The sequence below is a fragment of the Rhinoraja longicauda genome, chromosome 2 (genome assembly GCF_053455715.1).
Source record: "Rhinoraja longicauda isolate Sanriku21f chromosome 2, sRhiLon1.1, whole genome shotgun sequence".
Taxonomy (NCBI): Eukaryota; Metazoa; Chordata; class Chondrichthyes; order Rajiformes; family Arhynchobatidae; genus Rhinoraja; species Rhinoraja longicauda.
This window is the reverse complement of record NC_135954.1, coordinates 26,522,684-26,550,145: the sequence shown is the minus strand read 5'-3', so window position 1 is coordinate 26,550,145 and position 27,462 is coordinate 26,522,684. Positions and strand designations below refer to the sequence as shown.

Below are 27,462 nucleotides of genomic sequence, written 5' to 3'. Positions count from 1 at the left end.
AGAACTGCAGATATTGGAATCTGAAATCAAAATGGAAAATTATGCATCCAGCAAACTAGTCAGTGGAAAAAGAAATAGAAAAAAGAAAAAATAGTTCATCTTTCTGGTAGATACTCATCATCAAAACTAAGAAAGAGAAAAACAAGTTAGTTTTCAGGGGGAGAACAAAATGGGAGAGAGATGAGCAGAATAAAGAAAATATCTCTGATAGGCTATGATCACATGGGTCAATAGATGTGGTTACAAACAGATTATGCTTATTTTGCGGTGTAATGTGCTGTTAATGGTGAGGCTATTGGACATTCTGAGCTGGCCAGAGTATACGAATAAAATAAGAAAAACCAAGCCAAAATAATGCCAAAAGAATGGAAGTCCAGGCCTGTACTCCAAAGGAAGTGTATAAATCCAACAGGAAGTATCAGTTCTTTTAGCCTCACACAAAGCAATATAGCGTAAATGATGAAAGGGACAGATATTAAAAGTCAGTTTGGGTTATTGAGAAGAACTAAATGCTTATATTTTAATTGAGCTAGGTTTTTTTAAATGAATAAACTTTATTGACAACATATATAAAAAGCAGTCAATTTTATTAAATAATAAATCCGGAAAAAATGTTAAAGTCCTGTTGGTGTGCCATTAGCACTTTTTGATACCGCTACAATCTACTTTCCCCATCAATCTATTTTCCCCATCAAGAGGAACAGCTGACACGAAGGTCTTTAGCCCATGGGGGAGGACGGGAAGAATATCCTGCTTCTTCTGCTTCTGCCTGCTTTGTGAACGGATGGCGTAAAATCTTTTGCAGAAGATGAATCTATTAGAAAGTAAAACGAACATACAACTTTTAAAGTATATAGTACTGGTGTTACGAGATAACCATTAACATTTATGTAGACTTCATAACTATAATTTGCAATATTAATATGCACAAGGTTGTCAATCTTAAAATAAATTACATTTCTGTCCCCTCAACTGTTTTCCTAACTTTTGAACAGATTTGGAATTTAAAAAAAGAGGAATCCCACTTCATATCCAAATTTACGATCTCATCAAGTTCAGCAAATGGAGGCATATGTACCCCAAGTAATCTTACTACAAAGGGGGATATGGAGGCCAGATTTCTACCCAACAATGAGGACGCTAGAAAATTGACTGAAAAAGGACATGGATGGGCTGAAACAATAAGCTGACAAAAGAAAGATGAAATTTAACAGTGTGTCAAATGATACATTTTGAAAGAAAGAATGAGACGGGGCAATATCGGTATAATGGCCCAATTTTGAGCAATTTGCAGAAATAAAGATTTGGCTCTATATGTGCATAAATCTTTGAAAGAGCAGAACGCATCGAGACATGTTGAGAGAGGTATACAGGTTTCCTAAATACAACATTTTCACAAACTTGTTTAAACTACAACAAGTAACTACATTTTCAGAAGAATATGAGGATCCCCAGAGGATGCAGAAGAGATTAGTGGTTCCAGTGATGAAGAATTTCAGAAACAAAGACTTGAATATCTGGAGCTATTCCGCTGCAGCAAAGGTTGAGAGGACATTTCACAGAAGTATAAAATACCCTGATAGGGTAAAAAAGATCATCAATATTATTGTCAACTATCACCCAAGAATGAATTCAGATTACACCAGAACCACTGGGCTCAAAATATATTCCAACTTTTATTCAGGCATGGGTGAATGCTGAAGGAGTGAGGGGAGCTGCTCTCATTATCAAAAGGAGTGACTGAGCCGTTATGAAAAGTCTTAGCAAAATGGAGATCAATGACGGTTAGTTGTCAAATCCTCAAGAAGTTGAAATCACTTTCGAAAACAGTTAATTGTGATTTATTGGGGTCAATTATCAGCCTATTTGCTTGATTAGCAAAATGGCGGCGCTGCCCTAGCAACTGCGGCTTACCTGCGGTCCGTTTGTCTTTGTGTTTTTGTTGTTTTTTTTGTCTTAATTGTAGATGTGATGTCGTGTTTTTGTGGTTGTGTACTATGTGTGTGTGTGTGGGGGGGAGGGGGGAACTGTAAAATTGTAAATTTGTCCCTTCCGAACGGAGACCCGACCTTTGTTTTCTGGGTCGGGTCTCCGTTCCTGCTGCGGCCTACCATCGGCCCAACTCCTGGAGCTGGCGGCCTCCAGGGCTCTGGTTCACAGAGCCCGCGGACCGGACTCACCATAAGCGGAGCCGGCCGTCCTCGGAGGGTGCGGAAGCGGCTGCGACTTGCCTTAGGCTCGGGCCGCGTGGATGCCGACATCGGGAGCTCCGGCACCGGCAGCGTGTTCGCCCGCCCCGGATCGGGGGGCTTGGGTCGGCCCTCCGCGGACATTTCACCATCCGGCGCGGCCTGAAATAGGCCGCGGGATTTTTCTCTGCTCGGCGGGGGCTTTAATGTCGGGAGCCACGACCGCCCCGACGTACAGCAGCAGCGACAGCGTGTTCGCCCGCCCCGGATCGAGGGGCTTGGGTCGGCCCGCTGCGGACCTTTCACCGTCCGGCGCGGCCTGGAACGTGGCAACAACAACAGCCTAACCGCGGGAGAGGACAGCAGGGGAAGGGAAAAGACATTCTGGCCTTCCATCACAGTGAGGAGGGGACTGGAGGAGACTCACTGTGATGGATGTTTCTTTTTTTTGTGTTGGTTGGGGTTGTGTAACTTGCTTATTTTATTGCTTTTATTGTTGGACTGTGGGTGACTAAATTTCGTCAAAAAAAATTTGTTTTTTGGATGACAAATAAAGATATCCTGAATCCTGAATATCCTATCCTGATTTCTTCATAGTCTGACCACTTGAACAATGATCTTCTTTCTGCTATTGTATTGGGACCCACTCATTGTTCCTCCACTAATGAGAAGCTTACACCACTGATTAAGCTTCAGGTGAAGTAATTTTCCATTCTAAGAACAATATTTGGGGACATATGTCAAAACCATGTAGAGGATGTATTTAAGATTTAAGGAGCTTCTGCTTCGTGAAATGACCAGAGAAAATCAAATAATGCTCCCCAAGTTACAAGAATATTTAATAAAATGTTCAAAATTATAAAGAACCTTGATAGTCAATAGGGAGAAACTTGCTATTAGCAAGTAATCAGTGAAGCAATGCTCTCCTGAATAAAAGTAACTGGCAGGAGAACCAGAGGGAAGATTTTATTTTCAGCAGTATACTCTAATCTAGAAGGCAATGCTTGAAAGACCAATGTTAGCAGTGTCAGAAGAAAAACAATCATAGTAAAGAAAAGGAAATGAACAGAAGTGGGACTAATAGAATGAATTTGGCAAAAATCTGCAAAGGTACCAGAGTTGAATGGCCTTCTAAGATTCAGGGCTCTGGAAAGATGTCCAAATGAGATGTTTCTCATTGCTTCTGACTAGTGCTTGGCAATCATATTTCACCCTATTGTTCCATTATTTATTGGTCCATTTGTTACCCTTTCTGGACCTTGCATTATACTTTAACTGACAGCATAATTACCAAGCATGCATGATATAGTCATAATTATGGAATTCAATTTGGAGCTGTTTTAAAATTTTTCATCAGTTGAAATAACAGGTACAAAACCCAGAGCCTATGACATCCCTTCTCCATGTAGAACCATTGAAGTGTGCATTATGACACTAGTGGCACAGACACCAGAATACCAGACACGAAAGTCTGAATGTGAGGTAAAAATAGCTAAATTCATAAATACAGCAAATCCAATAAAATTACCTCAGAGAAATCATTCCTCTCAGCCTTTTTGATCGCTGACTCAGCCATCCAGTTGCGAAGGATGTACCTTGGATTAACACCTTTAAAATCATTACAGTCAAGTTTAATTTTAAACCACTGCTAATCCATATGTAATATATTAATTGTACTGATTACATTTAAAAACTATTTAGAAAAATCTTACTTAACATTCTGATTCTGCGAGCATCATCTGAATCAATTGTATTCCTGCAAGAAACAATATTTGTAAAAACTTTCCTTCCTTGCATTAGAAAATACAGAACTGATAAATATAACCATAAAAGTTGACAGCCTGGATCGTGGTGATTTAGATTATTGTGTCTTTGCTAAACCTTTGCCAGGATTATCAAAAGCTAATGACATTGTCACCATCGCTCTTCCTTTTATTACTGACATTAGTGTAATTTTCTCACCGTCTCTACCTCAACATTCTCTTTCGCACATATTCCATAATCCATCAATATTTCTTGCCAGACACAGCAGCATAATGGTAAGATATTGGCCTAGTAATCCAGATTCTTAGAATAATAACACTCACATCTATATCTATAAGTGGTCAATGGAATACCGTGTACCAAAATGTGGAGACATGCATTTTGGAAGTGGGGGAGAGAATCCAGAAATCGAAAGTGCAAAGGGACTTGGGAGTGCTGTTGCAGTATGCCCAAAAAGTTAGTTAGCAAGTCAAATCGGTGGTAAGGAGGGCAAATGCAATGTTAGTATTTATTTCAAGACGATTAAAATACAAAAACAAGGATGTACCGAATAGTGAAAGGCTTGGATAGAGTGGATGTTGCGAGGATGTTTCCACTAGTGGGAGAGTCTAGGGCTAGAGGTCATAGCCTCAGAATTAAAGGAAGTTCCTTTAGGAAGGAGATGAGGAGGAATTTCTTTAGTCAGAGGGTTGTGAATTTATGGAATTCTTTGCCACAGAAGGCTGTGGAGGCCAGGTCAATGGATATTTTTAAGGTAGATTCTTGATTAGTATGGGTGTCAGGGGTTATGGGGAGAAGTTGGAGAATGGGGTTAAAAGGGAGAGATATAGACCTGCATGAGGTAGCCCAGCTGTTGGCGGTTGTGCAGTAGAAAACCGAAACAGAAAAGATCGAATGACGGAGTAGACTTGATGGGCCGAATAGCCCAATTCTGCTCATATCATTTATGACCTTATGGACTACTGCCATGACGTTTTCCTTAATCAATAAGACATCTCCCCCTCCTCTTTTACCCGCACTTTTATCTTTCCTATAGCATGTGTATCCTTGAATATTAAGCTGCTCGTCTTGACTCATCTTAGCTAGGTTTCCATAACGGCTGTAACATCCTAGACGCATATACCTATTCACACCCGGAGTCCATCCACCTTACCCTTCAGGCTGCTCGCATTGAAATGAATGCAATTTAATTCAACAGACTTTCCCTGCTCCCTACCATGCTCCTGCTTACTGAACGTGCTTTCATTGTCTTCTGTACCGATTTCTAGCCACTCACTTGCCTCACTCCTTGCCTCACCTTACAACACACCATAATAAAAATCTTGTTGCAATGCTCATGAGCCTTGAACGGTTTTATCCCACTCAGATGGTTCAGTTCAGATGCAAGAACTATAGTGTTAAAGTAGAGGTGTTACGTTCATGCACTTATACTGGTCAGGGTTATATCCCCAGCTGTAATTATATTACAGCTACCCAGATTCTTGGATACCCTTTGCCTTCACAATGTAACAGAATCACAGAATTATTTAAGTTGTGGAAACCATGCACTTGGTGACATTCTTATAATAATACTGTGCTCCAAATGATTGAATCCTCTCATTTTCCATGAATCATGGACATTTCTTTCAAAAAATTTGCCGTGATATTAGCATGCCTTGCAAATATTTCCAGTATTCTAATTCACGACATTTGATATGTTCAGGAATATCACTTTTTAAAAAAAAATTACAGAACACATCAGGTATTTCTGCTATTCATAAAGGCTATGAAAAACATTAAAATATATTATCTCTGAAATAACTGAAATAATTTAAATGTTGGGTAAACAAAAATCTGATAAAATCTTCAATCTCAAAATAGTTTTTTTTCTTTAAAACAGACCTAGAACCAATAATATACAAATCAAATTATATTAACCCAGGATTATTACAATTATTTCCAGCATTGATAGAAACAGTAAATATTAAAGTGTGCTAACAAATAAAGTTGAAGATACAGAATCTGGATTTGTTATAAACTCAAAAAACCTCTGCACAAATCTCTTAAAATAGCTAAGAAAGTGAATGAATTCTCACCTTTTCAATCTTAACAAATACATATTAATCCAGTGCAAGAAGTTCTTGTGTTTTGCAAGGTCTTGAAGTGCCCAGTATTCCTATACCAAAAACATATTTATTTTATCATAATTGGTACACTAGAATATATAAAGTTAAGTGGCACAGATCCATGTCCATGCTAGTCTTCAACGAACACTTGAGCTTCCTCCTGTTATTGTACACACAACACCATCAGTGTAACCTTCCAAGGCTTTCTTCCTCATATGCATGGCTAACTTCCCCTCCACTCCATTTATGCTATGTCTCAACCACTTTCAATTCCACATTCTCATCACTCATAAGGTAAAGAAGTATTTTTCTCATTGTCCATTGGATTTCTTAGTGATGATCATAAATGGATAGGGTTTAATCTGTCTGCAAAACGATTCCGATCCAAAACACCACATATACTTTTTCTCCAGAGATGCTGCCTGACCCACTGAAGTACTCCAGCATTTTGTATCTATTTTTGCTGTTTAACTCTCACCTTCCCCACAAATGGATGCATTCTCTCTATCAAAACCTTTTATCGTTTTAAGGACTTTTATTAGGTCACCCCTCAATCTTTTCACAAGATCTTGTTTATATTTTCCAAATATACATACTTAATTTTTTGTGGTCTCATCCTTGTAAATCATTCCTGAACCCCCTCCAGTATCTCTAAGTCCCTGTTATCATAAGGAAAGTAGAATTTTGGTATTGGTGTTGGTTTATTCTGATCACGTGTACAGTGAAAAAATTAATTTTGTACTATCCAGTCAAGTCATGACATACACGAGTACACAAGGTAGTGAAAAAGAGAAAGAAACCAGACTGCAGAAAAGTGTGTTACAACAACTGAGAAAGTGTGGATTAAATAAAAGTGCAAGGACGAGGTACATTGGAAGATTGGGAATACATCCTTAGGATACAAGAGGCCTGCTCCAGAGTCAGATAACAGCGAGGAAGAACTTTTCTTGTTTGAAGAAGGGTCTTGACCCGAAACGTCACCCATTCCTTCTCTCCTGAGATGTTGCCTGACCTGCTGAGTTATTCCAGCATTTTGTGAAATAAATACCTTCGATTTGTACCAGCATCTGCAGTTATTTTCTTACAAGAACTTTTCTTGAATCGGGTACTACATGCCTTCAAGCTTTTGACCAAAGTTTGAGAGGTTCTTGATTATGCTGGATGCTTTTCTGAGGTAGCGTGCAGTCGATGGAGGAGAAGGTGGGAGATGGCTGGTTTGCATAATGAACTGATGGATTGGCCTGCATACACAACTCCGCAATTTCTTGTGGTCTTGGGTAGAGCGGTTCCATACCAGGCTGTGATGCATCCTGTTAGGATGCTTTCTATGGTGCATCTGTAAAAATTAGTAAGATATGCCAAAAACATTTATTCTTCTGAGGAAGTTGAATTTTGTGTGCTTTCTTAACTGCAGCATAGATGTGGTTGGACCAGGTCAAATTGTTGGTGATGTTTATATCTGCCAACTTGAAGCTCTTGACCATCTCCACTTCAACAACATCATTGCAGACAAAGACATATAGTCCTTATATGTCCTTAAAGACATATACTCTTCTTGAAGGCTGATCAGTTACTTCATTTTGCTGACATTGAGGGAAAGGTTGTCAGCTTTACACCACGCTGCTAAGCTCTCGATCTCCTTCCTGTGCCCTCTCTAATCATTGTTTGCCATCTGGCCCACCACAGTGGTGCCATCCACCAACTTGTAAATGGAATTGGACAGAATTTTGTCGCACGGTCATGAGTGCAGAGGAAGTATAGTAAGGGGTTGAGGACACAGTCTTGAGGGCACTGTGTGTTGAGAATTATTGTGGAAGACATTTTTTTGCTTATCTTTACTGATTGCGATCTATGGATCAGAGGGCAAGTTGAATGCGGAACTATAGTCCGTGAATAAGAAACTGATGCAGGTGTCCGGATGCTCCAGGGATGATTATATGGCCAGAGAGAAGGTGTCTGCCGTGGACCAGTTGCGGCAGGAGAATTGCAGTGGATCTAGGATGTCTAGGAGGCTAAAAATGTGCGCTATGACCAGTATCTCAAAGCACATCATGGTGGTGGATGTAAGAGCTACTGGATATTAGTTTTTTCTTTGGCACTGGGATGATAATGGTCTTCTTAATGCTGATGGAAAGCTCAAAATAGAGTAGGAAGAGGTTAAAGACGTCCACGAATACACCTGCAAGCTGATCCGCACAGATCTGAGAACATGGCTGGGGACTCTATCTGGGTGAGCCACTTTCCACAGGTTCACTTTCAGCAAGGCCGATCTAACATCTGTGACTGCCATCGTGATCACAGATACAGGTGCACGCAAGACTGTTGATGCAAAAGACATTATTCCACTGGCCTTTTGTTCAAAACAAACAGAGAATGCCTTGAGCCCATCAGGAAACGATACATTATTGCTAACAATACATTCCGACTTTACTTTTGTAGCCCATTATAGCATGCAAGCTTTGCCACAATCGACAGATGTTTGTGTGGTTAATCTGGGATTAGGTTTGGTCTGGAATTGTCTCTTGGGAGTCCATGATGGGTATGTGAAGGTCACCTAGATTTCTGTGTACATTGGGATCGTCCAACATATAGGACTTGGACATTATCAGGAAGTAGATTTCACGGTTCATCCATGATTTTTGGTTGGAGGAACAGTCGGGTTGACTACTTTGGCACGCAGTCCTCTATGAAGTCTGTGACCACTGCATGCATTACTCCAAGTGTGGTCAAACCAAGATTTGATGCAGATTTAATAGAACTGCCCTACTTTATAATTATTTCCAATTAGAAATACACTATAGAATTTGGTATGCGTCCTTATGGTCTTGCTAACTTGTGGCAGAACTGTTTATGATTTGGTGCATTTTTATTCCAAGATCACCTTTGTTCTACTAACCTACTTGACGTCACACCTTTCAAGTAATAAGTGACCTCAGTATTCTTCCACTTACATTTACCTGCACTGAATTCCATTTGCCAATTATTTACCATCCTGATAAACAATGCCGTCCTATACCTTGATGTCCTTCCTGATTTTTAGCATCATATAGTAAATTTGAAGACTAACATAACACTGCAATCATTTGCAAGAATGGAACATAATTTTTCAAACTATATTTGAAACAATAAAAATCAAAAATATATTATAAATAACATTCTCTTCAAATTATTTTTATATGCGGTTATTAAATTATGGAGTATATAGTAAAAGCTTAGAATTTGTTCATCAATTCAGGTTAGCTTAAAAGTCAAACGATATAAGAGTCTAATTGCTGATTGAACATGTTTACTATTGAGAGATCAAGAACAGACTAAATTGAGAAAAGGCAAAAGCTTTAAGGTGAGGATTCTGAGAAAAATCTTTAATTTGTTTCATTCTTCATTCATGGCATTGGACAATACTGAAATGGGTCCTTTAGAGCCCATTACATCTAGACTTTAGAGATACAGTGTCGAAAAATGCCCTTCAGCCCACTGAGTCCATGCTGACCAGCGATTACCCTGTATACTAATATTACCCTACACACTAGGAATAATTATACAATTTACAGAAGTCAATTAACTAACAAACATGGACATGGAGAGTTTGGTGAAAACCAGAGGACCCGGAGAACACCCACACAGTCACAGGGAGAATGTATGGCACCCGTAATCAGGATCAAACCGGGTCTCTGGTGTTGTAAGGCAGCAACTCTACCGCTGCGCCATTGTACTGCCCAATACCTATCTTTATACCTACCTATCTATACCTACATTTTTTCCCACCTCCGCTAAAATCCCATTTGCCTACATCAGGACCATATCCTTCATTGCCTTGTCTACTTGAATGGCTGCCTAAATATGTCTAAAATATAGTAAATGTATCCGATTGCACCACCTCCTCAGGCAGTGTGTTCCAGGTATCAAACACTGTGTGTAAAAAAACAAATGTGAACAATATGAAGTTTTAGACATGTAATAATTGTTCACAACTATTAGAGGGATGATTGCAAGAACAAAGTCTTAAACCCAATTTTAACATTCAATTTTATTGTATTAGGGAAGCCTGGCACCCAACAGTGCGATTCCTGCAATATTCTAATTCTGGATCACATATGTTCCATATTAGTATTACCCAATCTGCCTTAAGCAGATTGTCTGAAGAGTTTACAGTTGATATTGGGAGGCAGTGCTTTATTGACAGCGACGTGATAGAATGACCCTAAGCAGCCAAATTGACAGATGAAATGCAGTTAAAAATTCTAATGTCTAATTTTCTTTCCTCTACTAGCCAGGGAAACAAAATAAACGTAAACTTACATTTTTCTGTCTTTTTTGTTCTAGTTAGTCAGCCAGGTTGACCCAGTGAGGGAACCCCAATAAATTCTCTGCAACCATTAAAAAAGTTTCCGCTGCCTTTGGGGCTATCCAAACTGCAGGAAGGCAAGTACACCTATTTTCAAGTACTTAATCAGTTTTCTCCAGGTGGGCTAGTTCCAAACCGGCCCTCTATCTCTACGTAACCACTTGACATACCTTAGAAATACTCTTAACCTCAAGATCTTGCTTGTAAACTTCACTGAGCTGGCGGAATGTCATTGTGAAATCTGCTCTTGTATCCTCCATCAACTGCAAAAGTAAAAGAGTTAATTTGGATGTTTCTATCACAATTCCAACTTGCAATATCTCGAAGAGCATTGATGGCTTTCAAGGAATTAACAAGGGAGCTAGAAATAACATTAAATATGTAGATGTATTTGCATTTGAACAAGCGTAACATGACCATTGCAATAGGGAAAAAGAAACAAAAAAATGATATTTGTAAACATCTACAAAAAGAAAACGTTGCAGGTATGCATGTTTCATAAATGAGTTTACCGTTATTTAACAGTTAGCATTTATGTCTAAATATCAGCCAAGATTTTTATCATTGTCCCAACTATTGCCAAAAATGTAGGCCAAGTAGGCTTTTGAGATCAGGAGTGATGAAAACAATTCTGTAGAGGAGCGAAGAATGAACTAACGAAAAGAATCAGCAGGAATAAGCCAGGTAACTATAAGTCAGAGAGTATTAGTGGTGGGACAGTCATTAGAAAGGATTCTGAGGAACAGAATTTAATTGCATTGGGGAGCTATGATCTGATTGGTGATACTCAGCAGAACTTTGTGCATGGGATGCCAAGAAGTTGATTGATTTTTTTTGAAGAGGTGATGAAGAAGATTGACAAGGGCAGGGCAGTATGTTATCCACATGGACTTTGACAAGGTCTCATGTAGTAGGCAAGGAGATTGTAGATGGAATTTAAATTGGACAAGTGTGCATTGATATATTTTAGGAAGTTAAACCAGTGCAAACGGAGATGTTGCGGAAATAACAGACACCTTGGCGTGTGTACAGTTTCTTGAAAGTGGCAAATCACATATAGAGGATGGTGATGAAAGCATTTAGAACGCATATTCCAGTAAGGAGGATAATGGTGTAAATTTGGCAAAGAGAAAAAGGAAGCATATATAAGGCTCAGAATATTGAAATCAGACAGAGCCTTTAAAGAATATAAACCAGGCAGAATAGAACTCAAGCGGCCATTTAGATTGTGCCATAAGATGTCTGGCAAGTCATGTACAGGTGAATAAAATGAGTATTCTCGTCCAGTTGGGTTTTCCACTCTCCAAACATCTTTAATATTACTAGTGTCCATATATGCATTTAATAAGTCACTGGAATGTGATTTGGTTTTCCTTTGTCTTGTTGATCTGTCTAAATAGGAATCTAAAGTACAATTTAAATCTCCTCCAATTACTAATGTACTCCAATCTCCTCCAATGTACATAAAACCTATTCAAGAATAGATTATTTTTTGGTCGACGCTAAACTTATCTCACTTACTTATAATTCAAAATACCATAATATTATAATCTCAGATCATGCACCTTTAACATTCATGATTAAATTAAATGGAATGTCCGAGAAACAAGCATATTGGAGATTTAACCCACAAATTGTGAACGAAAAGTCATGCCAGGAATATATTATTAAACAGATTCAAATATTTTTTGAGGCAAATGACAACCCTGACACACCTATTTCTCTTATGTGGGAAACGTTTAAAGCGTATGTTCGAGGTACATTAATTTCTGCTCAAGCTTTTTACAATAAAGAGAACAGGATTAAGCAACAAACATTGGAAAGTGAAATCAAACAACTAGATATAGAAAATGCGAGAATGCCATCTACTCTAAAATATAATAAAATTGCGGTATTGAAATATAAATTAAATAAAATGTATTCAGAACAAGTAATAAAACTCTATCAAAAAACAAAACAATTACATTTTGAATTTGGAGACAAACCACAAAAACTATTAGCACGTCAGTTACGAAAAATGGAAGGGGAAAAAATAATTCATAAAATTAGAACAGAGACAGGAGAATTATTAAAAATGCCCAAGGACATAAATGATAGATTTCTCCAATATTATCAGAGCCTTTATTCAACTAAAACCGTAGCACAATCAGAAGGAATAGCAGACTTTTAAAAAAAATGTAATTTAAAAGGTTTAGATTCAAACGATAGAGAAGTATTAGAAAGGGAGATTACGACAAAGGATATTGAGGAGTCTATTGGTTCTTTAAAAAATGGTAAAGCAGTAGGACCAGATGGTTTAGGCTCCGAATTTTATAAAAAATTTTATGATTTGCTTAGCCCACGTTTACATAGACTGTATGAGTATATATATACTCAACAGAAACTTCCAGACACTCTAAATGAATCTATAATAACACTCATTCCTAAAGCTGATAAAGATCCGGAAGATCCGGGATCATACAGAGCAATTGCACTTTTAAATACAGATCAAAAATTTTTAACTAAAATACTAGCGTATAGATTAAGTACAGTGATGAATAAATTAATACACCCTGACCAAACAGGCTTCATTCAGAAACGATACTCATACTATAATCTAAGAAGATTATTTAATATTATATATTCCAAGAGAATTATTAATGAAGATCTAGCAATAATCTCACTTGATGCTGAAAAAGCATTTGATCAGGTTGAATGGTCTTATTTGTTTTCGGTGATGGAAAATATGCAGCTAGGGGAGAAATTCTGTACATGGATAAAACTGTTATATACAAATCCCACGGCCAGAATATTTACAAACCAAAGGTTGTCATCGAAATTTGGCCTATCTAGAGGTTGTAGACAAGGATGCCCGTTATCCCCATTGTTATTTGCGCTTGCCATTGAGCCGCTGGCAGAAAGAGTTAGGGGGCATCCGGAAATACATGGATATAACACAAAGGACACAGTGAATAAAATTTCTCTATATGCAGATGACGTATTAATTTACATTACAAAACCAGAAATTAGTATTCCAAACTTATTAAAGCTAATAACCCAATTTGGTTCACTTTCAGGATACAGAATAAATTGGAACAAAAGCGAAATTATGCCAATAAGGGAACATAATAAACAGATAATACAACAATTTCCATTTAAAATAGTAAATGAAAAATTTAAATATCTAGGTATCTATGTAACTAAGATATATACATCATTATTTAAAGCAAATTTCCACCCATTACTGAACAAATTACATAAGAATATTCAATATTGGAAAACACTCCCTATCTCAATGGTTGGCAAAATTAATGCCATAAAAATGATTTTTTTACCGCAAATATTATACCTTTTTCAGACAATTCCGATATATCTGACAAAAAACTTTTTTAAAAAATTGGACTCTATTGTTAATGATTTTATCTGGGATTATAAGAATCATAGGATAAACAAAAGACACTTGTGTAAATCAAAAATAAATGGAGGCCTGGCTTTACCCAATTTTTTGTTTTATTTCTGGGCAGTTAATATTAAAAATATGAATTTCTGGTTGGAAGAAATAGATCATCAACCAGACTGGTTAAAAATGGAAAAGGAAGATTGTTTACCTTTTGATATTGGTTCGATATTATTTGCTACGTCTAAATTAAACAAAAAAATTTATAGGGAAAACCCTATAATATTTAGTGCTACACGAATTTGGAAACAATTAAAAAAGACATTAAAATTAGATAATTTATCACTTTTTCTTCCAATTGTGAATAATCCTTTGTTTAAGCCTTCATGGGTAGACGGGGGTTTTACACAATGGAAGGATTATGGAATTAAAAATATGGGACAACTTTATAAGGAAGGCACCTTTCTGACATTTCAGGAGTTGCAACAGACTTATGGTCTTCGTGGAAATGATTATTTCAGATATCTTCAACTTAGAGATTATGTAAAATCGAACTCCCAAAATTTTCGAATTAGAAATTCAGAAATTCTTGATGAATGTTGGAACAAACATCCTAATACAGAAAAATTAATATCTTATATATATAATATCTTATTAGACAGTGACATTCCCTCCACGGACTTATACAGACAAAAATGGGAAAAAGAATTAAACCAAGTAATTACGAAAGATACTTGGGAAGAAAGTTTGCAACATATACATCAGTGTTCACTAAACGCCAGACATTCTCTAATACAATTTAAAGTAATACATAGGTTACACTATTCAAAAACAAAACTACATAAAATTTTCCAACATATCTCACCTAAATGTGATAAATGTCAACATTTAGAAGCTACATTATTTCATATGTTTGCAAACTGTATAAAAATTAAAAAATTCTGGGTAAATATTTTTAGCATAATATCTAAAGTAACCAGCACACAATTGGACCCAGATCCAAAATTAATTATACTCGGAATATTAGAATTAAATCAAACATTTAGAACAATACAAAGAAACTTTATGGATTATAGTTTAATAACAGGAAAAAAATTAATTCTAAAATTTTGGAAAGGCCCTACGGTCCCCACAATCAAAATGTGGATTATAGAAATGACGGAGACCTTAAACGTGGAAAGAATCAGATTTTCCCTGTTGGACAAACAGGAATTATTCATTGGAATATGGTCTCCTTTTATTGATTACTTAAAGGGTCAGAATGGTTCAGCACAGGAACCTGACTAGCACTCGGACTAAAGAATGGATGAAATGCTATACTTTGAAATGTACGTATATATCTCGAATGAAGTTTTTGTTATTTTAATAAATTTTTCCATTCTTCTTTAACTAACTTTTTCCTTATCTTTATAATTTGTTTTTGTTTTTGTTTTTATTTTGCTTCTCTCTCTTTTCTTTCTTTACTTCATCTATTTCTTTAGTTCTATCTAGTTTTTTTAAAAAAAGGGGGCAAAAGGTATTGGAGACAATATAATAATAATTGACAATATTATCAATTTAAAAATGTATGACTGTAAAGATGTACCTATCTCCAATAAAAAATTTATCTTAAAAAAAAAAAAAAAAAAATGTCTGGCAAGTCAGATTAAAGAGGATCCTAAGGCTTTTATATATCTGCATTAAAAACAAGAAGGTGAACAAGTGGTTTTTAGGGGATACGAGGGGTAAATTTTCCACACAAAGCGTAGCTGGTATCTGACATGAGCTGCCGGAGAAGGTGATGAGAGGCAGGATCAGCAACATTTAAGAGGCTTCTGAACAGAGTGCAAAGGGATATGGAATTAATGCAGGTAAGTAGGATTAATATAGATATCTATATTATAATATGCAACATAGCCAGCAAAGAAACTGAGGTTTTTATGCTGGACAATACTATGATTTTTCTCAATTATATATGGAAATAAGGTGGAAGATATTAGTTTAGTTTAGTTCAGTTTATTGTCACGTGTACTGAGGTACAGTGAAAAGCTTTTTGTTGCGTGCTATCCAGTCAGCAGAAAGACTATACATGGGAATGAGGTTAAAGTTGCATCAAATGAAACTTGTGAGACAGTCTAAGGGGAGAAAGAACCAAAAGATGTGCAAATAAATTTGGCAAGTTGGGCACATTGGAAAGTTTGATATAGTCAAATACATGAAAAGAAAAGCAATAAACTTAAGATTATCTTATCTCAATGTCATAATACTTACCTTCAGCAAGAATGCAATCAAGTAGTGATCACTATCATCAAGTCCAGACAAGCCCAATTTAGCTTTAAATAATTCCACAAATCTATAAATTATTTTGAAGATAAATGGATGTCAAGTTAGTGCTAATTACATACATGTGCCCATCAATATTTTAGGCAAATTTTCCAAAGTTGAATTTCCAACAAAGGAATCAATAAAAATCCTGTGGTAAAATGGTCTAAATTTTATAAAATAACTTTCTATTCCAGAACTGAAAATACAATATGTTTAGTGGAGATAATGACAAATTATTTCTATCCCTTAGAAATATTGATATCGGTAGGATTATGAAAAAAATCCTTTGAACAAATAATTCTGTTCTTTTTTCCTCAGGATGTTGTAGGGAAAATTACTTGCTGATAATATTATGTGAAGTCAGTGAAATATAACTCTTACTGCCAAATTGTTACATTTAAAACATGACATATTTTCTGAGAATAATTTACAAAAAACAGGGAATTGCTTCACAGTCAGCCTCCCCCTTTGGTACTTAAGGCATCAAATAGTACCCTTATGTTTCTTATAGCAGATCAGTACCATCAAAAAAATGCTTTTAACAAAGGCGAGGTGAAAGATCAGAAGGAAAGTGAAGGAAAAGGATTACAAAAATGTGACTCCCAATAAAATTTAAGGACCTTCTAAAACTGCATCTGAAGTCTAAACAAATAGGGGATAATGAGACTTTTTTTACAAAACAGATTTTGTTTGTAACTTTCTTCCATGTTCCCCTGAAATTGGTTACTGCGCTTAATTACCTGTTGAAACAGTTATCCATAATGTTTGAGGCACTCTTGGAAGGTTATAATAAAATCTGAGGACATTTGGCTTCAATCTCTTGATACTTGCAGTTCATAATAAATCTGCAGATCAATTGGTTGTGGTTACCATGACCTTCAAATTTTGCAAAGCTGAGTCATTGCCCTCAAAAATAAAAATGAATTGGAAAGCAACGTAGTCTGACATTTTATCCAAATTCTGAAAGTGCTTTTAGTTCAACTTTTGCCTTAAAAGTTCATTTTAACTATATTTGCTTACAAAATACTTTGCCATCACTTTATGCACTTGCACCATGAAATGGGAGCTGTCGAAAAATCCTAGTCATTTTCCACTGTCTTCTTGAAAAATCAATCTTCTATGTGGTATTGTTCAGGTCCTGTTACACAATGACCCCTTAGAAAAATGTCATAACACACTAATATGCTGTGCTGTAAATATCAAGGAGTGAAAAGATAACGTCTATATAATAAAACTATCGTATGTTTGTTTGTCCTGAATTACAGCCAATACGGCCAATACAATTTTACCCCCCAGCTTATTCACCGTCGTTCCGTAGTCCTTACTGAGGAAGTTTCATTCAAATTGGTGTTATATCTTTAAAGTTATTCGCATTTTAAAGTTTAAAAAGAACGCACATGCGCATTTAGGGCCCCATTGATCTGGTACTTACGTAAGATGACCGCCGCATCCGCGTGTGTGCAGAACAAACGCGTCCATGCCTGCGCAGTTGGGGCCCGTTGAGGTGGGCCAAGGGGAAAGGCGGCAGCAGCGGCAGTGAGGCCGGGCGTTGGCGTAGGTGAAGGCCGAGGCCTTGACCTGGCGCTGGGCCTGCCCTCGGCTCCCCCGTCCCCCCTCCTCTCCCCTGCCGGCTCAGCGCCTTCCCCACGCTGCCCAGAGTCCAGCGGCATCGGGGGCCATCCGGGCCGGGAGGCAGGGGGGGAAAAAGAGTCCAGCGCCATCGGCCCAAGGGCCCACCGTACAGAACCCCTGCACCGGGACGGGACTGGACTCTTCCCCCCCCTCCCCCGCTCCACTAACGGCGGCCGCCCGGGCCGGGAGGCAGGTTGCTATGCAACCTCCGTTAGGCGGCATCCGGGGGGAGGGAGGGAGGGGAGGAGGGTGGGTGGGAGAGGGATAAGGGGGGATGGAGTAAGAGAGTGGGGGGGAGGGGACGGGGACAAGGGGAGGGAGAAGGAGAAGGGGGATGGGAAGGGAAGGGGGGAGGGAGAGGGATAAGGGGGGAGGAAACGGGGGCGAGGGGGAAGGGGATGGGGATAGGATGGGGTGGGGGTGGATGGGGAAGGGGAGAGGTGAGGGGAGGGGTAGGCGAGGGTGTATAGGGAAGGGGGAGGGGAGGCGAGTGGGAGAGGGATAGGGGAGAGGGATAGGGAGGGGGATGGGGATAGGGGGAGGGGGATAGGGGGGAGAGGGAGGGGGGGAGAGGGAGGGAGGGAGGGGGAGAGGGAGGGGGAGAGGGAGGGGGAGAGGGAGGGAGAGAGGGAAGGGGGAGAGGGAAGGGGGAGAGGGAGGGGGGAGAGGGAGGGGAGAGGGAGGGGGAGAGGGAGGAGGGAGGAGGGAGGGGGAGGGGGAGGGGGAGGTGGGGATGGGGGGGGAGAAAGAGGGGGAGAGGGAGGGGGAGAGGCAGGGGGAGAGGGAGGGGGAGAGGGAGGGGGAGAGGGAGGGGGGAGAGGGAGAGGGAGGGGGAGAGGGAGGGGGAGAGGGAGGGGGGAGAGGGAGGGGGGAGAGGGAGGGGGAGAGGGAGGGGGGGAGCGGGGAGAGGGGGGAGAAAGAAGGGGAGAGGGAGGGTGAGAGGGAGAGGGAGGGGGAGAGGCAGGGGGAGAGGCAGGGGGAGAGGGAGGGGGCAGTGGTGGGGGAAGAGGGGAGGGGGGAGGTGAGGGTGCTGCACCAATGCAGGAAATGTTTGGGCCCAACGGGTCCAATAAACGGGTCTAGTTTATTTTAAAATCTTGTTTCACTACAACCACAGTACAAATTTGTTCTTTGCTATTTTCTACAAAGTTCAACTTGAGACAGTACAGTACAGTGCCAGTTTAAAACTAAATCTGGTCTCTAAACTGTTCTGGTCTAATTCACTGGAATTTATTTAATAGTTTTCCGTTCCTTAGTTGTCTCTACATTATGTCAAAGATAGATACAAAATGCTGGAGTAACTCAGCGGGACAGGTAGCATCTCTGGAGAGAAGGAATGTGTGACGTTTCGGGTCGAGACTCTTCTTCAGACTGGAGTCAGGGGAAAGGGAAATGTTTCAAAATCAGAAAGCTCTGATTTCCATCATACTCAAAAACGTGAACAGGTAATCCTGAATAGCATTTCAATGCATAATGAATGAGAGAGAGAAACTTCTCAGGCCTGATGCACACAAAGTAAAATCTTCTGTAAATTCAGGATTTTTGTTTAGTAGTATGCCAAATATTAATTGACGATCTAGTGAGCAAACTTAGAGGTTAATTCTCTTTATGATTTATAAGGCTTGATGCATGCATATTCACTATTTACCAATTTGGCAGTGATTTCACTCAGAAGTAATTAATTGGTGTGGGAGTGTTTTGGGATTCTAGAACTGGTGAGGAATTAAATACATGCAAGTTCACTGCTACTCTGTGTACTTTCATCTACCAACATAACAGCTCAATTAACTAATGTACAAAAACGTCTCAAGCCTAACCCTTGGGATAAATGTAATGAAAATATAACTTACTTTGCCTGATAAAGGCCAGGATATCCTTTCAATATTTGTTCTGCTCTAGAAATCAACCAGAAATTAAGAAAACTGTCAAAATATTTGCAAATAGAGAGTTTGGTACCTGGTGAGAGTTGAACATATGAATACAAGCAGAAGGAACCACCAGCGCTGCCCTCGCAGCTGCGGCTTGCCTGCAGTCCGTTGTCTTTTGTTTTTTGTTGTTGTTTTTGTCTTAATTGCAGTTTAAATATGATGTAGTGTTTGTGGTTGTGTGTTATGTGGGTGGGGGGGGGGTGGGAGCTGTAACATTGTCTCTCCCGAACGGAGACCCGACCTTTGTTTCTGTGTCGTGTCTCCGTTCCCGCTGCGGCCTGCCGCCGGCCATGCACCTGGAGCTGGCGGCCTCCGGCTGGGACCACCTGGGCTCTGGTTCGCAGAGCCCGCGGCCCGGACTCACCACCTGCGGTGCTGGCTGCCTTCGGAGGCTGCGGGAGGGGCTGCGACTCGTCTCCAGAGGCTCCGGCGTGGGCCGCCTGGACATCGGAGGCCCGCAGGCCCCTGGGTGGGGGCCGACATCGGGAGCTCCGACAGCGGCAGCGACAGCGTCTTCGCCCGCCCCGAATCGCAGGGCTTGGGTTGGCCCGCCGCGGACCTTTCACCGTCCGGCGCGGCCTGAAATAGGCCGCGGGGTTTTCTCCGCCCGGCGGGGGCTTCAATGTCGGGAGCCCCGACCGCCCCGACGTGGCAACTCCAACAGCCTGACCGCGGGAGAAGACAGCAGGGGAAGAGAAAAATACATTCTGGCCTTCCATCACAGTGAGGAGGGGACTGGAGGAGACTCACTGTGATGGATGTTTCTTTTGTTTGGTGTTGGTTTATGATTGTATGTGTTATTGCATTTTTATTGATTATTCTTATTGGTCTTATTGTTGAACTGCGGGTAATTTTGCATTTCACTGCACATTTATGTGTATGTGACAAATAAATTGACTATTGACTATTGATGTTCTTGCACTACAATTCTTTTTCAACAAGTCAAAATTCATTTGATCACCTCACTATCTGTCAGTCTCTATCTTCAGCATATTCAATAATCGAGCTTCCACAATCCTCTCCAAAATTCCAAAGATTTACCTATCAATTCTCGTGTCCTTGTTTTAAAACTGTGACAAGAGTTCTAGATATCTCAGCCAGGGTCATTAGCTCCAACTACTCACTCAAACCTGTAAGAATTTTATCCTGCTTCCACTTTCTTAATAATCGTTTCCAATATTTACCCTAACAATGATGACAGGCTGACTAATTTATTGCTCTTTGTTTGCTCTCTCCTTCCTGTTGAAATAGTGGGGTTAATTGTAACTGCTCCTACTGGTCTTGATATTTAACTATGAGGAAAATTCTGCATAAGAAAGTTGAAATGGAGTGTCCAGATTCCTTTATGCATTCACATTTTCCAACCTACCATTGCTTAAATAATACTCTCATTTTTTTGTTTTTTGTTTCAATGTGGATAACATCTACCATATATTTGCCCTCAGTTTGTCTAAACAGCCTTGAAGCATCTTTCCATACAATTTGCAATCCAAACCGGTTTGGTGTCATTGTCAAATTTGAGATATTACATTTCATCGCCTCAGGCAAATCAGTGATATGTATTATGAATAACTGGTGCCCAGGCATTGATCCCTGCGGCACCTTACTAGCCGTTATTGCTACAATGTTTCATGACTGACAATGAATTTTCAATCCATGTCAATATATTACTCCCAATGCTTTAACTTTTCCCATTTAATTTCTGAAAATCTAAATACACCAAACCCACTGTTTTTCGTCAATATCTAATTCATCAGTAAGATCTTAGATTCCATGGTTCTCTATGGAAATCCATGTTGACTTTGTCTAATCGTGTTTATATTCTATGAGTATCCTATTTTTAATTATCTGATAATAGTTTATGTGAACAATTTGGCAATACAAGCAAATATCATTTCCCCAAAAGTGTATGTAAAACATTTCAAAAAAACATCAATTTTATCAGTGTCAATTCAAAAAAAGGAACAAAAATAAAGTCAGCATGAACAAACATTCTAGGCAAACTGCATCATGAATGTACTTTTAATAGAAAAATGTGGTAAATATTCATCTGGTTGCTTAGAAAATGGTTTTAAACCCATGTGCTCTTCATAATTCAGATAAGAAGGTGCAGTATTTTGTGTTTGCTTTGTTCACTTTGTTCATTTGTAGGAAATGAAAATTACATTTAATAATTCAATATTTAGAAGATCACATCTGAAATTTGGGTACTTAAAATAAAAATGCACTTCAAAGAAGATGTTTTGTAAACATATGTGTATGCTTTTTTGGGATAAAGAAAACAAGCATTGATATAATTAACAAGAAATCAGTTAGTAATTAATGTACTCAGAATTAAAATTAAAATCCTAACTTTTCAAACATTCATGAGGAGCAAGCTTTCCAGCAAGTCATAAAGAATAGTAGAATTAGACCAATCGGCCCATCAACTCTACTCCATCATTCAATCATGGCTGATATCAAATCCCTCCAAACCAAATTCTCCTGCCTTCTCCCCATAACCTATGACACCTGTACTAATCAAGAATCTATCTATCTATGCCTTAAAAATATCCACTGAATTGGCCTCCACAGCCTTCTGTGGCAAAGAGTTCCACAGATTCACCACCCTCTGACGAAAGAAATTTCTCCTCATCTCCTTTCTAAAAGAACGTCCTTTAATTCTGAGGCTATGGCCTTTTTCCCAGACTCTCCCACTAGTGAAAACATCGTCTCCACATCCACTTTATCAAAGCCTTTCACTATTCTGTATGTTTCAATGAGGTCCCTCCTCATACTTCTAAACTCTAGCGAGTACAGGCACAGTACCAACAAATGCTCATCATAGGTTAACCTACTCATTCCTGGGACAATTCTTGTCAACTTCCTCTGGACCCTCTCCAGAGCCAGCACATCCTTCCTCAGATATGGTGCCCAAAATTGCTCACAATATTCCAAATACGGCCTTACAAGCGCCTTTATGGAGCCTCAGCATTACATCCCTGTTTTTGTATACAAGCCCTCTTGAAATAAATGCTAGCATTGAGTTTGCTTTCTTTACTACCAATTCGACTTGCAGATTAACTTTGTGAGAATTCTGCACCATCACTTTTTTACATGCCAACTTTATCTCCTGATGTAACTTGTACCCTATATCCTGGCAACTGTTTGGGGACCTGTAAATAACTGCCATTAGGGTATTTTTACCCGTTTCATTTCTCAGCACTATCTACAATGACTCTGCATCTTCTGATCCTATGTCACACCTCACCAGGGACTGAATTTAAATCCTAACCTACAGAGCTACCCCACCCCCTCTGCCCACCTTCCTGTCATTCCGATATGACGTATAACCCTGAATATTTAGCTCCCAACTCCGATCCTCTTGCAGCCACATCTTTGTAATTCACACAACATCATACCTACCAATTTCTAACTGTGCTACAAGCTCATCCACTTTCTTTCTTATACTACGCGCATTCAAATACAACACCTTTAATTCGGTATTCACCTCCCTTCTCCCAATTTTACCCGACCTTACCCCTTCTTCAGTATATCCTAAAAGGAGGGTCCAGGATCCAGAGGGATGAAATGAAAGATAAATCCAAATTAAGGCTACAACTAAACTCTGCCTTCATCAGCTTTTCCTTCTCCATTAAGATGTCCCTTAATATCTACCTCTTTTTGTCACTATCCTTCTATCTCTTTGGAAGACTTTTTTTGGTCTGATACTACATAAATGCTAACTATACTTTTTGTTGGCTGTTGACCAGCTTTCAAGAGAGAGCTGGATAGAGCTCTTAAGGATAGCGGAGTGAGGGGGTATGGGGAGAAGGCAGGAACGGGGTACTGATTGAGAGTGATCAGCCATGATCGCATTGAATGGCGGTGCTGGCACGAAGGGCTGAATGGCCTACTCCTGCACCTATTGTCTATTGTCTATTGTCTATTGACCATAATAGAAGAACCATCCAAAAAATGCTGTGGCTTTTAACTCATGATTGACAATCTATTAAAGTCACAACTGTGTTTACCAATACTTTTTCAAAATAAACAGATTGTTCCCAATTATAATACTCAGTTTGCAGTAGAGGAAGTGCAGTGTGTTATCACATCTTGGTGCCTCATTTTGATATCAGATTAGATTAGGAAAATGCTAGTCACTTCTGGCATACTTAATTATGGCCAGGAAAACAAACCAAGCCCTGCACATTTATCAGTTATATGGCACAGAACGAGGATAACAGTAAGAACTACTCACAACGACTGTTGCTTAGGCTCCAATAAAGGATTTAAAGCCTGCTTCAATTTATCAAGATTATATCTTCCAACATTAGCTTGGTTCCCTATCTTGTACCGACCTTCATCATCCGATGTATTTGGCACAAAATCTGGTCAAGAAAATATTTAATGTTTGCATGGATATTGACAGAAACAGAATTAATAGTAAAACAACATACTTTCCCCCAATTTCAGTCCCAATTAAGCTGACTTTACAATGTAGAACCAGTGTGTTCATTCAAATTTATAAAGCCCATCCTTCCAACTCTACATTGCATAAACTCTTCCAATAAGTTTGTTGAACTTCATTCTTACTTTCTTTTCAAATTCTCTCCCCCTCCCAATCAAGAAAACATATCTGCAGTCAGAGAAAACTTGCTGGTAACACATTGTCAAGACCCACTTGGGCACGTTTTTCTACTCGAGATCGACAATTGTCACTTATCTGGATTCCTAAACTGAGGGAGGGTATTTTATTTCATGCTTCACATATTTAAATTATAATGTTTTATTTTTAATTATCTACTGTATATCGTGTTGTTACTTGCGAGCAAAGCACCAAGGAAAATTCCTTGTATGTAGACATATTTGGCTAATAAAATGTATTCAATTCAATTCAATTCAAACCCACAATGATATCAGTAATCAATGAAGAGTCAGGAATGGGTTTCCAAGCAAACTTTCCCAAAAGCACGATGAGAAATTGTAATAATTTCACGACTGTCAAAGCTATGATGCATATTGTGCAAGGAAAAAAATGAAACAGGGTACTCATCTCCATTTTTTTAATATACAATATGCATGCGTGGCCTAAAGCCTCACAAGATTAAGCTTTGAGGGATTTTGTAATAAAGGAAAAATTATACTTACTTGAATCATAGTAATCCATAAAACCAAATGGACCATAATCTATAGTAATAGAGACTATACTGAAATTGTCTGTATTACACACACCTGAAATAGAAAAGTCAAGGAAAAATAATTATCAATGGAAGCATCTAAAGGGAAGGAAAAAATAAGATAAGAATCAATAGCTATACACTATTAAATAGGATAATAGTGTAAGCTGGTAAAGGGGGAATATAGAATTTGTCAATGTACCACCATTCAAAGGCTTAGAATTTGACAAAATTTGAGGCTACTAAGAGATCAGAAATAACTCAAGGTTTGTGAGGAAGTGTTGTTTAACATTGTAATTGGTTAAAGAACACTTCCTCACAAACACTACAACCACTCTGTTCCATGTACTCTGATTCCCTCGGGTCCCTTTTCAATCTCTCCCCTCTCACCTCAAACTTGTGCCCTTTAGTTTTAGATTCCTCTACCAGGAAAAGACTGTGGCTGTGCACCTATCCGTGCCCCTCATTATTTTATATACCTCCATAAGTCACCCCAAGATGTTTTAAAAGCACTGTTTATGCCAATTACATAGTATGTCATACCGTGCGCAAATCCTACGGACATCCAACGTGCAATGAGATATGAAGTATCAGTAACAACCTGAGAGAAAAATTCCTGTAATCACAAAATAATATAAGCAAAAAAATCGGTTAATTTTTTGACAGAAAGGCAGAAATATTTCAATACTTTTAAATGATAAACTATCAATTTTATAAAATGTATAAAGAAGTTGTCTAATTATCAACATACCAGGTACTTGTTTGAACCCGTTGCATTTATGAAAGGAAAATGTTGCTCAATAACAAAATCCACCAGTTTCCTTCAGAGAAAAGAAGAATGTAAATTAACCCACAAGAGTGAAAATTTGTGATGAAACAGGAAATAAAAACAATTTCTGCACATGCAAACTAGTAGCGAGGATATGTAACACCCTGATTCAACAGCAGCTTTCAAAAGGTTATTGCATAAATATCTAAAGGAGAAAAAAAGTCTAAGAATGTGTGGAATGCAGCATGGAAGAGAGTAATTGGATAGCCTTTGAAAAAAATGGAAAAGTCTCAATGGCCAAAATGACTTCATTCCATGCTGTACTGTTCGTTGATTTTCTGAAAGCAAGCAGTCTGTGTCAAGAGGATTTTTTTCCACCACAGCAGCAATCAATAAAGGACATTAAACAAGCCACATGTTGTGATTTCTGAGATGTTCCTGCCAAACACTCGACATCATGCCGTGTACAGTATGCCTAATAAATGAAATCTTGGGAAAGCATTACAAAATGAATGTTCATGTAAGTTTTTGATAATTACAACAATTAGAACAATTGCCCAAACTGAACTTTTCATTGCATCTTGGTACAGTAAACCCTCATTATAACTGACCATGGGGGGTGGAGGGAGGGCTATTTAGTCGAAAATATATCTCAAGATTCATTTACAAAAGCAATGTTATACATTGTCAATTATAAACACCCGCAAAACATATTACCTTAACAATTCAATCTCTCCAGAATAAGCTAAAATTTCCAGTGATCCAAAGCGAAACCATGATTTAGCAACACGAAGAACTATTGCACCTTGAAGAACACAAGAACAAAATTAAAATCACATATTCCAATTTCTCCTAATGTAACATAACTTTAAAACAATTATTTGAGTTAACATATGAGTGTATTGATTTAAAATATGCACCTTTTTCATTCTTCACATTTCCATTGTAGAACTGATCCCTTTTTACGCCGTCGTTGCTTATAACAAGACTGCAGAAAGTTCAAGATTATCTTAATAATTTTTCTCTAGGCGAGAGAACATAAGTCAAGAAACATTTCAAAAATACAGAAGTTAACTGTAATAATCATTCAAGTGTTCAATTGGTAATTGATGATGTTAAGGTTTATGCTTGTCAACTGATTAGACATAAACAGCAAATCAATCTTAATTTCGTCTCCCCCAAATGTCGAGGACACCACTAATGAGCAGCTGAACTTACTAAAGTAGTACTGAAAAAAGTACAAACAAATGCTTTGGAGCCCTGAACTGCGCTCAAAAGAGTTGAAGGAAGAGGATTGTATAAACTGCTCTTGCATGATGGGAATGGCACATGGAGTAACATTCTCATTCATCTTTTTTACATCCTTTCCAGTTTAATGACATCTTGCAAGAGAAGAATGACCGCAGCATAAACTTGGTCATGTACAAAATGTGGCCTTGCCAACATCTTGTACAGTTGTAACATTATGTCCCAACTCCTATACTCCATACCCTGACTGACGACGGCAAACATGCAAAACAACCTTCTTCACTACCCTGTTTATTTACCAAACAAAAATTGTGCTTCCCTCATAAGCATGTTTAATGACCACATAAGGTTGAACCGGAGAGAAAGTAGGTTGTAAGTTTTATGGGAAAAGATTAGAAAAAGTGTGTGTGTATATAATTTGAGAATGTGTGATATACAACTAATTTCAAATTACCAAGTTGAAGAATATGTCAAATCTCAAAGGGTGGGATCCAGGTGCATGAATATCTGCAAGAAAATTGAAGACAAAAATGAGGAAGGTGGAGAGGAAGGGAAAAGACTATTGCCTTTAGAAATGATCACAGAAGCCAGGAATGCTGGAAAAATTATTACAAGGTTGATGTACTGGTGGACCCCTATAAGC

General features: G+C 38.7%; 1 protein-coding gene across 4 annotated transcripts in view; it reads right to left on the bottom strand.

Moving 5' to 3' along the window:
- Window positions 1-570: 570 nt before the first annotated feature.
- LOC144609157 (protein nucleotidyltransferase YdiU-like) overlaps window positions 571-27,462 on the bottom strand; it is a 42,764-nt gene continuing 15,872 nt past the window's right edge. For 2 of the 4 annotated variants that reach the window (XM_078427586.1, XM_078427596.1), the window contains exons 7-19: window positions 26,492-26,559; window positions 26,289-26,376; window positions 25,554-25,623; window positions 25,346-25,418; window positions 24,774-24,857; window positions 23,884-24,013; window positions 19,566-19,610; window positions 16,030-16,111; window positions 10,574-10,666; window positions 6,029-6,108; window positions 3,902-3,945; window positions 3,718-3,797; window positions 571-814 (exon numbers count right to left, since the gene is read on the bottom strand). In XM_078427586.1, coding sequence (XP_078283712.1) covers window positions 692-814; window positions 3,718-3,797; window positions 3,902-3,945; window positions 6,029-6,108; window positions 10,574-10,666; window positions 16,030-16,111; window positions 19,566-19,610; window positions 23,884-24,013; window positions 24,774-24,857; window positions 25,346-25,418; window positions 25,554-25,623; window positions 26,289-26,376; window positions 26,492-26,559 — 1,060 coding nt within the window. In that variant the 3' untranslated portion in view covers window positions 571-691. Of the gene's footprint in view, window positions 815-3,717; window positions 3,798-3,901; window positions 3,946-6,028; window positions 6,109-10,357; window positions 10,471-10,573; window positions 10,667-16,029; window positions 16,112-19,565; window positions 19,611-23,883; window positions 24,014-24,773; window positions 24,858-25,345; window positions 25,419-25,553; window positions 25,624-26,288; window positions 26,377-26,491; window positions 26,560-27,462 lie in introns of those variants that run through there. The other 2 variants (XM_078427594.1, XR_013549301.1) reach the window with 2 other exon arrangements.